General features: G+C 38.9%; 1 protein-coding gene and 1 long non-coding RNA gene across 2 annotated transcripts in view; both read right to left on the bottom strand.

Annotated features, from left to right (window-relative positions):
• Nucleotides 1-2,744: 2,744 nt before the first annotated feature.
• On the bottom strand, nt 2,745-7,553 carry LOC134079448 (uncharacterized). The gene is made up of 6 exons (XR_009939065.1): nt 7,373-7,553; nt 6,924-7,119; nt 6,715-6,805; nt 3,843-3,911; nt 3,626-3,710; nt 2,745-3,347 (listed from the first exon to the last, which is right to left on the bottom strand). It is a non-coding gene; the product is annotated as an uncharacterized LOC134079448 (long non-coding RNA).
• Nucleotides 7,554-13,965: 6,412 nt separating this feature from the next.
• Nucleotides 13,966-14,689, bottom strand: part of LOC134079729 (uncharacterized) — a 58,532-nt gene continuing 57,808 nt past the window's right edge. Inside the window, exon 9 of the mRNA XM_062535807.1 lies at nt 13,966-13,970. Within this exon, the coding sequence (XP_062391791.1) occupies nt 13,966-13,970 (5 nt within the window). The remainder of the gene's footprint in view (nt 13,971-14,689) is intronic.

Here is a 14,689-nt window from a genome sequence, read left to right as displayed (position 1 = left end):
CAGCACTCCGACATTGACGTCCAATTGTCGTAGTGGAGGCATGTCTCCTTATGGGAAAAAGTCCCACCACTCCGACATATTTTTTTTTCATGGTCGCAGTGGCGGTATTTAACTTTTTTTTTCAAACAACGTGCCATTCCGACATGAGGTAATAGGCTATTAATGTTACAGTTATTATTTTCCTGTCACTTCGTCTGTTTTATGACCTAGAAGGTTGTATTTGGCATCTGTGGATAGCTCTAGCTCTCCTCTTTTATCTGACATGCAAGCCATATATTTTTTACCATGGTTTCACGAGTAGCCTAAATCAAACGAAAGTAGCGGTAGCCGAAGCTATATGACATTCTTATTTGTTTGTCACTTCGTCTGTTTTTATAACACAAAAGGATCGATGTGTTTGGTATCAATGGAAAGCTCTGTTTCTCCTCTTTCATTTGATATGCGTGTCTGTTGCCTGCGATGCCTGGTCCCGGAGTAATCCAAGCGAGAGCAGTGGCTGCGTGGAGCAATATAGACTGTAAATATGATAGGCCTATACTTTGATTTAAATTCATGATTTTATTTTATTTTCATACTTGATCGTACAGACACTGTCTAGTCTCGTTAAAGCCCCGGTTCTGCTCTTTCATGCAATATAGGTCTCATCTCGCTATGACTAATAATCGCGGAGCAATGTACAGAGAAAAATGGGTGTGTTTTTTGACGCACTTTGCGTCCGTCGGGCTCATAGGGTCCGTTAAATTGTCTTGGAAAAAAATAGGATTTGTAAATTGTCGGAATGGGGGTACTAAAATGTGTCGGATTGGCAGCATGTCTAAATAGCAGCATGTCGAAATAGAGGCATGTCTAAATGGAAGCATGTCGTAGTGGTGGCATGTCTGAGTGGCAGCATGTAACCGTATCTGCAATATCCAGATTATCCCCCAGCAGTTTTTCAACAAACTCCACCACCGATGCACTGTCCTTTTCGGCCCCTTCAGGAATCCCATATAGGCGGATGTTTTCTCGCCGTGAGCGGCTCTCTTGCTCGGTTAATTTAGCCTCCATTTGTGTTTGGAGTTTTAGCATTTCTGACAGAACACCCTCAACATTTTGTAATCTTTCTTCTGCCTTTTCAATTCGGTCTTCGGCCTTCTCCAGTCTAGTGTTGGTTTTACTTACTTCTCCTTTGATTTCCTCTAGTTGAGATTTATTGTCCTGTCGAAAATCTCTTAATTCTTGAAGGATCAAATCTAGATTAGCCATGGGCTCTTCGTCAGGGCTAGCCGTGTTAGCATTTCCACTTTGCGTTCCTGTTTGCCTTGTGTTTTTTATTTCTTTGCCATCTTTTTTACCCCTAGCTGACATCTTTGCCCCTCCCAGAGGAAAAAATTGTTTCTCATTTGTATCTCTTCTGTTGCTCAGGAGACAAAATTGAGATTCTCATTTAAGGATCATTTTAGGATCATTGAAGTATCGTTTTTTTCTCAGTTCTTTCTCCTAAAATGGCCTTAGGAGAAATAGGTGAGACATATATTAATGAGACAAGAAGGAGCCACAAAAGAGATATTCGTTTGAGACACAGGAGAAATAGGGGAGACCTAGTGGAGATCTCCTATATGTTTGAGTGTAGTCTCATTTATAACTTGTTTTTTCTTTGGAGAAATAGGGGAGACCTAGTGGAGATCTCCTATATGTTTGAGTGTAGTCTCATTTATAACTTGTTTCTCCTTTGGAGAAATAATAGAGCAAATGAGGAGACATTGCTATGAGACACTATTGAGAAGGAGGAGTTACAATTGAGAAATCAGTTTGGGGATCAGAAAAATAGACCATTCCGTAGCATTTAAAACTTTTATTTCATGAACTATATACTACATGGACACTTTGACACTTTAAGGTGCAGACATTACAAAAAGCAATCATAAACATTTAACTAATAAATAATGACATTCAGTCAAGCCCAAATGTATTGGAACACAAGCTAAAGTTGACAATATAAAATCATCTTTTGGAAATTGCTCTTAATGTTTTAAATGAAAAAATGAGGAAATATTCAACCTTTAAGGACATACATTTTCTTTGTGAATGAATAATGTATCGTAAATAAATAAATTGTTTCTTAAAATACTGGTTTGAATTGCATTGAGCTCAATGAGAATGAAACCAGCCAATAGGCTAACTGAAATAAATAAACTGCATGGCTCCCATGGGCCATCGTCTCCTTGTTCGCTGAGAGCCCTTAGAATCAAAATTATTTAAAGGAACACTTAACCGTTTTTTCATATTAAACTATATTACTCCCTTAATTAAGATGAGTTGATACATACCTCTCACGTTTCAATGCGTGCACTCACTGGCTCTGGCACGCGGCGCATCTTTGATAGCATTTAGCTAGCCCAATGCATTCATTAGGATCCAAACAGAGATGAAGTTAGAAGCGACAAAACACCTCCATGCTTTCCCTATCAAAATACAGTTACACGAGTAGTCACACAACCAAGTATGGTGAGACAAAATAAAACGTGGTGCATTTGTAAGCAGGTAAGAGGGATAACTATATTGTGTGGCGCAATAATATCCTGCACTTTCAGTTTCACTTTGGAGTGAGGATATTACTGCGCAGAGTCTAAGTGCTCCCAATGTTATTGCGCCACACAATATAGTTATCCCTCTTACCTGCTTACAAATGCACCACGTTTTATTTCGTCTCACCATACTTGGTCGTGTGACTACTCGTGTAACTGTATTTTAATAGGGAAAACATGGAGGTGTTTGGTCGCTTCTAACTTCATCTCTGTTTGGATCCTAATGAATGCATTGGGCTAGCAAAGTGCTATCAAAGTTGCGCCGCGCGCCAGAGCCAGTGAGTGCACGCATTGAAACGTGAGAGGTATGTATCAACTCGTCTTAGTTAAGGGAATAATGTAGTTTAATATGAAAAAACGGTTAAGTGTTCCTTTAATCCCAATGTAGGTAAAACCAAATGAGAATTTGTTCCATCATTATTGTAAAGACACTGTATGCACGACAATCTAAACATCAAATCAAAACAACACACCTGTCTATATTGACTGTCTGCAGGCAAACTTGAGCCAACATCCTCATGTGTTCAAGATCGAAATTGATGTTTCAGGGGTGGAGCGATGTAGCAGCATATTGAGAAAAGACTCCTTGTTTCCTTTCTGTTTTAGCCATGTGGGAACAGAGACGTCTGCTTGACCTCAGTGGTTTAAATAGTCCATGGTCAGGGTGTGAAATGTCTTTTGGAAATAGTTTTGGGCCGTTGTTGTACTTTTCTGGTATAGATATCCTGCAGGGTAGGGAGAGGTGCTCTGATGGTACCTTTCGCAGTAAATGTCAAGTGTCTGTGAAAGAGAAAGGAAGCATACATTACAATTGACCCTGTCCATGAATATAATCAATGCAAACTACTCCGCTTGTGTGTGACACATAAAAGCAAACCCACACAAGCAGTCAGGCACAATAGTTATAAGTAATTCAGATGTGAACAACATATACTTGTATTAGAGAGTTTGGGAGTGCACTTAGATATGTTCGGTATTTATTTATTCAGTTTAATAGAGAGGCCATTTGAAAGTGACCCTACACTTCTGCGCAGTAGTATGTCTGTGTGATATCATACCTAATCGTAGCTTTGCCTGCAGATCATCCCCCATGAGTCTTGCAATAGCAGCCACTGGCTCCAGGCTGCGACTTCTGGATGGCACCTTTAAAAAAAATAATAATAAAAAAAAAGATTGCCATACAATTAGTTATTGTTGATTAATCTGTAAAATCATAGAATTAAAAAAAATAAGCAAGGTAAGTCTATCAGATGTACAAATATAAACGATAATTACCTTATGGAGACACCCTTGCCACAATCACCATCCATATTAATAGTTGATATCAGTTTATTTCTGAGGGCTCTGTCAATAAAAATAAGAATAAGAATAAACAAAAATATAGCTGCAAGCAGCAATGAGGGGCCAAGCAGGGAGGTTTGAAGATTTTTGCAGCATTGGATTTGTCAGCAAATTTAGCGCATTGTCCTCAGGATGTGCTCTCAAGTCCACGTACCAAGTTTGGTGTCGATACGAGAAAGTTTTGCTAATTATAGCGCCCCTAGTGTTCAAACGTCACCAAATTTAGTTTAGGTCCTCAGGATGTGCTCACAAATCCACGTACCAAGTTTGGTGTCGATCCGAGAAAGTTTTGCTAATTATAGCGCCCCTAGTGTTCAAACGTCACCAAATTTAGCGCAGGTTCTCAGAATGTGCTCACAAGTCCACGTACAAAGTTTGGTGGTGATCCGAGAAAGTTTTGCTAATTATAGCGCCCCTAGTGGCGCTACAGCAATCATGGAAAAGTCTTGTTAATTGGTGGGTGGGGCCTTGACTTTTGCCTTAATACACTGAGCAAGTTTGAGCTTGAGAGGTTCAAGCATAGCAGAGATATTTGCATTAATGTTGTTGCTTGGCCCCCTTTAAACTCTTTGAGTGTGATTTACCCACAATGCTCAGCTCTCAATCGTCCAAACACACACCGTCGCAGAGACACCTCTGGTAAGAGTGGGCTATATATAGAGAATGAACTAGCAGCATGTTTAACAGTGAGTAAGTCCCTCTATCCCTTTCGAGGCTGCGGCATTACTAAGATTCACATGGCCTCCGGCTGAGGCACAGCAGCGGAAAATCCCAGGTGTCTTACCACCCGGTAGGTGGATAGACGTAGTGGTCATCCAGGAAGTCCATGGGAAAATGTGGGAAAGTCCCCCCCCCCCCCCCCATGACCACCATAGAGGAGAGTGTGTGTGCTTGTGTCTGAGTTTGAGAGAGAGATGAAAACATGAATGAAACATGAGATGACTTCATGTGATTATAGCACCCCCCTAGTGGTCAAAACACATGAAATGGGAGAGTGGGTGTGTGCAAATGGGTTTGGGACAGAGAGAGAGTGGATGTTAAGAAAATAGCCAAAATTAATTTCAATTTTTTTTTTTTTTTTTGTGTGTGTCCTTGGGATGTGTTCCCAAGTCTTGATACGTGAAAGCCTTGCTGAGATGTAGGTTCACTTCCTGTGTGGCGGCTTCGCCGCCAATTTGGATTGGCTGTTAGAGGCGAGCACTTCCGTCAATTGTTCCACAAAGCAATGCAGTAAGAAGGCATGGTCTGAAGATGGTTTGTGCAAATTTTGGTGAGAATCGGATGAAATTTAAGACCTGTGAAACTTTTTGGAAGTTTTGAACTTGGTCTGTTGGTGGCGCTACAGCAATCATGGAAAAGTCTTGTTAATTGGTGGGTGGGGCCTTGACTTTTGTCTTAATACACTGAGCAAGTTTGAGCTTGATAGGTTCAAGCATAGCAGAGATATTTCCATTAATGTTGTTGAAAAATTGATGAATTTTGACCTGTTGGTGGCGCTAGAGTTTTGGGGTCTGGAGTCTGTAAATTGGGGAAAGTGGTCATTGGCCATAGAGAAATATGTGTGTTAAATTTCAGAACTTTTTACTGTATGGTTCTAAGGCTTCCATAGAGATATGGGTTTAATGTCTGTGTGGCGGCTTCGCCGCCAATTTTGATAGGCTGTTACGCGCAAATTATTTTGTCAATTCTTCCAGAAAGCAATGCAATAAGAAGGCATGGTCTGAAGATGGTGTGTGCAAATTTTGGTGAGAAATGGAGGAAATTTGTGACCTGTGAAACCTTTTGAAAGTTTTGATCTTGGTCTGTTGGTGGCGCTACAGCGTTAATGGAAAAGTCTTGTGAATTGGTGGGTGGGGCCATACCTTTTGCCTTAATACACTGAGGAGGTTTCAGCTTGATAGGTTCAAGCATAGCAGAGATATTTACATTAATGTTGTTGAAAAATTTATGAATTTTGACCTGTTGGTGGCGCTACAGTTTTGGCGTCTGGAGTCTGTAAATTGGGGAAAGTGGCCATTGGCCATAGCGGAATATGTGTGTTAAATTTCAGAACTTTTTACAGTATGGTTCTATGGCTTCCATAGAGATATATGTTTAATGTCTGTGTGGCGGCTTCGCCGCCTAAGTTGATTGGCTGTTACGGGCAAATAATTTTGTCAATTCTTTCAAAAAGCAATGCAATAAGAAGGCATGGTCTGAAGATGATGTGTGCAAATTTTGGTGAGAATCGGATGAAATTTGTGACAGAAGTAGCCTTTTGAAAGTTTTGACTTTGGTCTGTTGGTGGCGCTACAGCGTTCATGGAAAAGTCTTGTTAATTGGTGGGTGGGGCCTTGACTCTTGCCTTAATACACTGAGCAAGTTTGAGCTTGATAGGTTCAAGCATGGCAGAGATATTTGCATTAATGTTGTTGAAAAATTGATGAATTTTGACCTGTTGGTGGCGCTAGAGGTTTGAGGTCTGGAGTCTGTAAATTGGTGAAAGTGCTTAGAGTTGTGAGTAGAATAAGTGTGCCAAATTTCACAACTTTTTACTGTATGGATCTATGGGCTGCCATAGACTTCCAGAGGAGAAGAATATATAATAGGAAAAGGTACAAACACTATGGGTGCTTCGCAGCTTCGCTGCTTGGCCCCCAATGATGCATGCTGTACAACAAACTGAATTGGTAAAACAAGGCTAATCGCAAATTCAAGACTACTTTTAGGTAACTGCAATAATCATGATTACTTTCTGGATTAATGTATTGCATAGCACTTATGACAAACAAATTAGAGCATGCTCAATAACATAGTCCACACCCACCACGTTGAGGGCAGCAGCCATGGCTACCATCAAGGAACAGGGAGTGTCATCAGGGTAGACCGACTTTGCCCTGGACAGTTCATAGAGCCCACTACAAAGTCATAACAGACACATAAAAGGAGGGGATAAACTAACCGTTACAGACACAAATACATGCACACATATTAGTGTTATATGCGTATGTGTGTCTATCTGGTGAGTGAACTCACTTGTGGGCTTGGAACTTCTTCCGTATGGAAGTGACACACATTTGGAACATTTCAAAATGCACACAGTGGTCTCAGTGGAATCAAGAGTCCAACTTGGGTTCTTGAATCCTTGATTTCTGCCTTCAGAAAAATTCCCTACTTCCATAAATTGAGAGGAAATATCTTCTCCAAACAGTAGCTGGAAGACCTGCAGCACCTACAATCACCATGACACAGACAAAACAAGAGTTAAGTCAAAACATGATCATCTGAAATAATAATACAGTGGCCAAATGTTTTATAGATCATTTAATCGTGTAAAATGTTCTAATATACACGTCTAAATTTACTGGTTGATGTCGAAAATGCATTGTTTCACCTCTTGGAATTGTTGATTCATTGACTTGAAAAAAAGGAAAATATATCAAAATGTAATTGTGGATATTCATTAATTTAGGACCTTCCCTTACCTGTTCAGAAGAGTCCATCAAACTTCATCCAGTACACCACTTGTTTCCTTGATAACCTTTATAAAAAAAAATAAGGACGTTGACACATTAAAGAAAACGCCAAACGGCAAGCTAAAACCTGACCAGCGGTTATAGGCCAGTCAATCTAGCGTTTGACCCATAACTAATTGCAATAGTAATCATTCCAAGTTTTTTGTGATCCCTAGGTATATCTAATTAACATATTAAAAATCTACCTATTTATATTTAGTGGAACATAGTTTTTTTTCAAGGTTAAAGGCAGCAATTTCCAATGCATTTTGCCATTGGGATTTACTACAGGTGAAATAGGTAAAATGTTAAACTAAAGATGTCAACTTGAAACTTTCACAGTTGTTTACTCACATTAAGGCAAAGATTTTTGTATTGCAAGTTTTCTGAAATGTGATGTTTAGATATGCAAATGAGACCAGTTTTACTTAAATATGCAATAATTTGCATATATTTCTAGAACACTAAATCTGAACAATAGGTACAGTCAGCGTCAAAATAATTGCTGCATTTTGCTTATATATTGGATACCAAAAGCCAAAATACAATGGGAATATTAGATATCACTTCATATCACCTAAGAGATGAGGATGTCAGGTCAAGTCAAAATCAATGCGTTTCAATGGAAGTACATTATAGAACAAATGATTGTCAATGATATGGTATGATGGAAGTATCTCAATGCATCCCAAGTCACTTGATATGTTGTCTAAAGGTCAATATCTTCCTTATGTGACTTGGCATGCATTGAGATACTTCCATCATACCATATCATTGACAATCATTTGTTCTATAATGTACTTCCATTGAAACGCATTGATTTTGACTTGACTTCCTCATTTTTGAGGTGATATGAAGTGTTATCTAATATTCCCTTTGCATAGGCTTTTGGTATCCAACATATAAGCAAAATGCAGCAATTATTTTGAAGCTGACTGTACCTATTGTTCAGATTTAGTTTTCTAGAAATATATGCAAATTATTGCATATTTAAGTAAAACTGATCTCATTTGCATATCTAAACATCACATTTCAGAAAACTTGCAATACAAAAAAATCTTTGCCTTAATGTGAGTAAACAACTGAGAAAGTTTCAAGTTGATATCTATAGTTTAAAATTGTACCCATTAAATCCCAATGGCAAAGTGCATTGGAAATTGCTACCTTTGACCTTGAAGAAACGTATGTTCCACTAAATATAAATGGGTCGATTTTTTTATGTGATGCAGGAGGGTATAAGGATCAATAAAAAGTATGAAACATTACTATTACTTTTGCAATTAGTTTAATTTTTGGCCCTTTTTTGAGCTAGATTGACTGGCCTATTATATTCCCCACGAAATTCAAATTAAGGTAGCACTAGCAGCTAGCAGATGGTGGGGGCGAATGCTAACTTTCAACAGAAAAGTTTGTTGCCTTTTAAACAGATTGACGGTGAGCTAACAACGTTACAGTTACACTACACAGCAGGCAAGCTTTGTCGACCTACACGTCTCTTACAGAAAAGTAAAACATGACCAACGCTTGTATTCACGAATTCAATCCCACTATTTAACAGAAAAAGAGTTTGGTCAGCTTTGATATCGTGTGCTAAAAGTTGCTAGTGCGCTAACCTAACGTTAAAGGGATAGTTCGGATTTTAAGACACGAAGTTGTATGGGTTCCCTGTCAGCAACGTAGTGCATCAGCACTGACTTACCCCCGACAGCGTCCTGTGAGCCGAGATCCAGCCGGTTTTAGATCGTTTTTGATGCTGAAGAAAGTAGTCCGGCAAGTTTCTGGGGTCACGAAAGTAAAGTGTGTTTCTTCTCAAAACCATATGCGTTCAACAGAGTGATATATTTGCACCACAAAAACGTTGTCCAGGAAAAATTCAAACCTCGTTATCACTTACTTATTTTTCGCGATTCCTATCACTGCGCGCTACTGACAGCTGGACAACGTTTTTGTGGTGCAAATATATCACTCTGTTGAACGCATATGGTTTTGAGAAGAAAAACACTTTACTTTCGTGACCCCAGAAACTTGCTGAAGAAAATAGTCCGGCATCAAAAACGATCAAAAACCGGCTGGATCTCGGCTCACAGGACGCTGTCGGGGGTAAGTCAGTGCTGATGCACTACGTTGCTGACAGGGAACCCATACAACTTCGTGTCTTAAAATCCGAACTATCCCTTTAACGTTAGCGATCATTAAACTAGCTGCTAGTTCTAACGTTAGCACGATAGCTAACGATACTGCGGGTATTCCCCAACCTAGTACATCCTCAGCACGAACGTTAAGTTCAAACATGGACGACGGGAATGTTTCTTAAAAAGTTACAAATGCTGGGCAACTATTTAGACAAACTACATCTTACATTTATTATCTTACCGTTCAGCCGTTGTCAGGCAGCCATGTTGTTCTCGGGCAACTTCGGAGTTCGGACTTCCAGGGAGAGACGTCTGCCGACGTAATGACGTCAGATGGGTACCCGAAGGACTGAACCAAGAGCCTGACTGGCTTCGGTTTCACCCTCTCTGAACGACATTATAAACACCGTTCATGCAGTAAAAATAAACTCTGGACCAACAAAAGAATGGACACTGACAAGTGTCAACTTAAGCCTACCTTACATTGACAAACATTGGCAAAGATTTGGAAAAGATTTTTGAAAGACTAGGCCAGTCTCAGATTAGGATTTTGCAAAGACTGTGGGTCACATTTCACTGATTCTTGAGAATTTGCCTAAAACATGTCTCACTAAGAAAAGTGCTGATTCTGTTGGAAATTAATACCATTTCCATGAACAAAAAGAATCAAGGCTATAATCAGGGGGTCCTTTGCACAAATGTGAGGTTCTTTTAAAGGTTTATTTTATTTTTGTATTAATTTAATGATTATATGCTGGCCCATACCCTACAAAATCAGTTGTCCTCGAATAGGAGATTTTGACTTGATTAAAAACACTAAAAGCAATCATTTAATTTAATGATATCTTTACCACATGAAAGAGTACATTGTATTATGTATTAGAAACTCCAAACAGTACGTTTTGAGCAATATTTACTATTATTTCGTGGATGCTCAAAATGTGTCCCACATTTTCGTCACCACCGTCAGATATTTATAAAAGGCAATAAAATCAGGCAACTACAAGGTCAACTACATTCTTGAGGACCTCATTTTCAAACCTTCAGCCGTACTGCATGCCTTAAGATCACTCAAGCTCCCATTAGTTTGGTATTTTTCTCTTAAATTTGTTCATATTTTTGGACACTGCTACTGTCACAACCATAACATGTCAACACCGTCTCTTTTGTATACAAAATATTAGATTAGATTATAAAATAAATGTTTACTTTTTAAGAAGAGGTTTGAAGTAGCCAGCAATAGGATGCAAACAAGGTGGATAATGTGAACAATGCATGCATATCATGTGAAAGAGTAGATTTTTGTCACCACTGTCAGATGTCACCCACCGTCAGGTTTTCTGCTTAACGGTGGTGAAAAAAGCCGCCAAATGGTCCTCAACGGAGGCTTTTTGGACCAAATAGTTAAGTTGTCAAGCAAGACTTGAGTGGTATTCATTTTGGAATTTTATGTTGTAATGAAACCACTGTCAACACCGTCAGATTAGTGTCACACCGTCAGATTCATTTTTTATTTGTTTTAAATAAATATGCTTACAATATGCTTCTTCAGTGGTGTAGTTATTAAAGTAATAGTCTGTTTTAATTTAAAAAATATGGTTGTTGGATTAAAAAAACATACTTTTTCTATTTAGGCCTAAAAAAGCGTTGTATAAGTACTGGAAAAATGCCTATTTTATGAAAAAAATACAAAAAGGGGAGGTTGCACCGGTACATTGCTGAACAGCTAAGACCTTGGTCTATAATGACATACCTTCAGATTTTGAACTAACTTTTTTTTTTCAAAATTAAAACCTGTTTTAGGCAAATTCTCAAGAATCAGTGATTTACTAGACTGCTAGGCCTAGATTCATTCAAATTATTTCCATCGCGCACTACATATCAACAGGAACTCATGCGATACCCTACTCATATCAAATCGCGTTTCTGCAGCACTGTTTCATGTGTGACATCCCTAATAGTTATAGGGCTGTTCTGTCACAAGAATAGCCGACTAATAGTTTATAAGAAATTAAATAACAAATAATCATATAGGCTACAGCTGTCGCCTATTTTGCCCCTTCCTGTTTGGTGTTGGAGAGAGGTCACTATTGATTTTTAATGTTCACATCACTATTTGCATGAGCCACGACTAAAAAGACTTCCGATAATATCAAACATGTTAAACTAGAAAAAGACTACCTCCAACAGACTTAAATAATAATAAAGAGACATGTAGATCTAATTCATTAATAAACTTAGTTTTGCAGAATGTAGCCAAACAAGAAAACATGATATTTGCAGGTGTGTGGTTTGGATATTCAAAACCTTCCATGCTAACCTTCCATTAGGTCCTTGCTAACCATTGTGTGACACTCTTATATTATTTATTAACTCAAAAGCACCAAAATCATTGGCCTACACGTGTAGTAGTCTAATTACACTGTTCGCCGTGTGCAGCAAATACAACACCTGACATTGTAGACAAATCAAAGAACCTCCTTCCGTATTTGTTTGGGTATTGAATTTGTGTGAGTCTATGTCTCTGCTCTGTATGTGTATATATGTGTGTGTGTGTGTGTGTGTGTGTGTGTGTGTGTGTGTGTGTGTGTGTCTGTGTCTGTGTCTGTGTCTGTGTTTGGTGTGTAGCTGTGTGCCTTTCTATGTCTATTGTATAAATGTCTGTGTCTGCTTGTGTGTGTGTGTGTGTGTGTGTGTGTGTGTGTGTGTTTGTGTGTGTAGATGTGCGTATGAGTGTGTGTGTCTTTGTCTTTGGTGTTTGGGTGTAGCTGTGCTGTGCGTGTCTGTCTACATGTACAGTGCCTAAGTGCAGAAAGTAATCATACCCTTTTGAAATAGTTGCTTTTCTTGGCTTACAGCCTGAAATCAAAACCCTTTAAATTTCAGTGGAATCAGTGGAAAAAGATTTTTAAAAAATCGGTTTTGATTTCAGGCTTTAAGACAAAGTGAGTATTTCAAAAGGGTATGATGACTTTCTATAGGCACTGTATGTGTTTGTGCATGTGTGTGTGTGTGTGTGTGTGTATTGCAGCTGTGCCAGGCCCGGCTAATCAGGAGATTTGGGAGGATTCCCGGTGGGCCGTTAACGTTTTGGGCCGGTATGAATATGTGAGCTTAAATATATTGTTTCTGAAGTTCATTTGCTGCGCCCTCGCAGCACCTCTGCAGCCTGAGCTGTGCGGTCTCGGCCCCTAACTCGCAGTTTCCCAAATATTAACAAAGTAGCACTCACAAAAATGCAACTAAGTCTATTTTTGCAATAATTTACGGAAGTGAATGAGCGGCCCCTTCTCCAGTGCCACAACCATGACCATGACCATGAATGTGTGCAAGGGAGATGTGTAGGCTAATAATAATCAATTTGACTGTAAGATAATAACCCCAAATCTCAAAAGCCCTCGAAGATAAAATATCATTAAATCATTGTATTGGGTCCTCCTCATATGGAATATCTAGCACTCAGTTTCAGTGAGCAAATAGCCCTGTTAAGAGAAACGAGAGGAGCGTTCAAATCCCGCAGACACAGGACAGAAAGTGCACATTTACAGTGGTAGCCTAGCAGCTATTGTGTCTTACTTGGGTACTGTATAGGCCTATGCTATGTGCAGAAATAAAATGGCCTTGGAATTGAAATTGGTGTGTTGAAGTCATACTTTTTCTCCTGAAATGTATGAATGAAATATTACCATTCCACCCAATGTATAGCCTAGTCTGCCAAAGTTGTCAAAAATCTTTTATTAGCTCAGGGGAGGCCATTCCTATATAAACTCCTATCCCATCTCTCTTATAGTAGTAGGCATGTGATGTAGTGTACTTGAATGACCCACGCCCCTCAAGGGCCGCTAAAACTTGAAATTTCACAGTAAAATGAAGTGTCCCACTCTGGCCCTGAGCTGTGCTGTGTGTGTGTGTGTGTGGCTTGCAGTTGTGTGCCTGTCTGTATTTGGGTATTGTGTTTATAGAGACTAATTTCTAATTTGAAACAAATAGGTTTGGATGAGCATGAGAGGGCTGGACAAAACAATGATTTAAAAAAAAAAAAAAAAGGATTAATCTAACAATTTTATTTTTTTAGTTTGATTTCAGTTATTGATAATTTCTCCTTAAATTAACATGACAATCTATTCTGGCTAATTTAGCCTATCTAGGACTGTGTAGCCAATACATGTTTAAAGTGCACACAAACACACACATACTTATGTCGACAGACACACACAGCACAGTTACACACGAACACACACACGTGGATATAGACACACACAGCACAGCTACACACACATGTACAGAGTGTATAATAACACTGGTAAAAAAATCTTTTGGTAAGAAATGTGTTGAGGAATCTTTTATGGAACTGACTGAGCCAAATCTGAGATTTACCAAATAGATATAAATGAGAATTGCTTGAGTTTACAAAGAGACCTCTCTGGCGCCTCAGCCTGAGTAAAGAATGAGACATATAAATGAGACAAAACTGAGCATTATTTAAAACATAGCTGAGATCTCATTAGTAGATTAAAGGGAGTCTACACTGAGCCTAACACGAGATTTACCAAAGAGACTTAAATGAGAATTTCTTGAGTTTACAAGGAGAGCTCTCTGGTGACTCAGCCTGAGTAAAATATGAGACATACAACATGGACAAAACTGAGCATTATTTGAGACCTAATTGAGATCTCATTTATAAATCAAAGGGAGTCTACACTGAGATAACATAACTCTTTGGCTCCCGAGACAAACCTGAGAAGCGTGAGACAAAGGCAATAATCTCATTTTTGTATCACTGTGATCTCATTATTGTCTAGGAGAAACAAATGAGAAACAAAAGAGATCTCAATCTAAGAATTTCTTTCCTCTGGGCTCTTACTCAATATTTAACACTCACTTAAACAATTCGAAGTTTAGAGGCATGGGAAATGTTTAACTACTCGGGAGCTGTTCCACTATGCTGCCATCCTTTCTGTGTCACGGCCGGAAGTCGAAACAAATGTTTTCATGTGTATTGTGTACTGTATGTGTGTTGTGTATGTGTCTCTGGTAACAAACCAGAGGTGGGTTACATTAGCTTAACAATCTGATTAGCATATTAGCATTATTAACATAATTGTTAGCAAGCATTAGCAAAACATTAAATATCCGTTAAACTATACCCATCTCC

Source organism: Sardina pilchardus, chromosome 5 (genome assembly GCF_963854185.1).
Source record: "Sardina pilchardus chromosome 5, fSarPil1.1, whole genome shotgun sequence".
Lineage (NCBI taxonomy): Eukaryota > Metazoa > Chordata > Actinopteri > Clupeiformes > Clupeidae > Sardina > Sardina pilchardus.
Note: the sequence above shows the minus strand (reverse complement) of the source record. Positions and strands in the feature narration are given on the sequence as shown.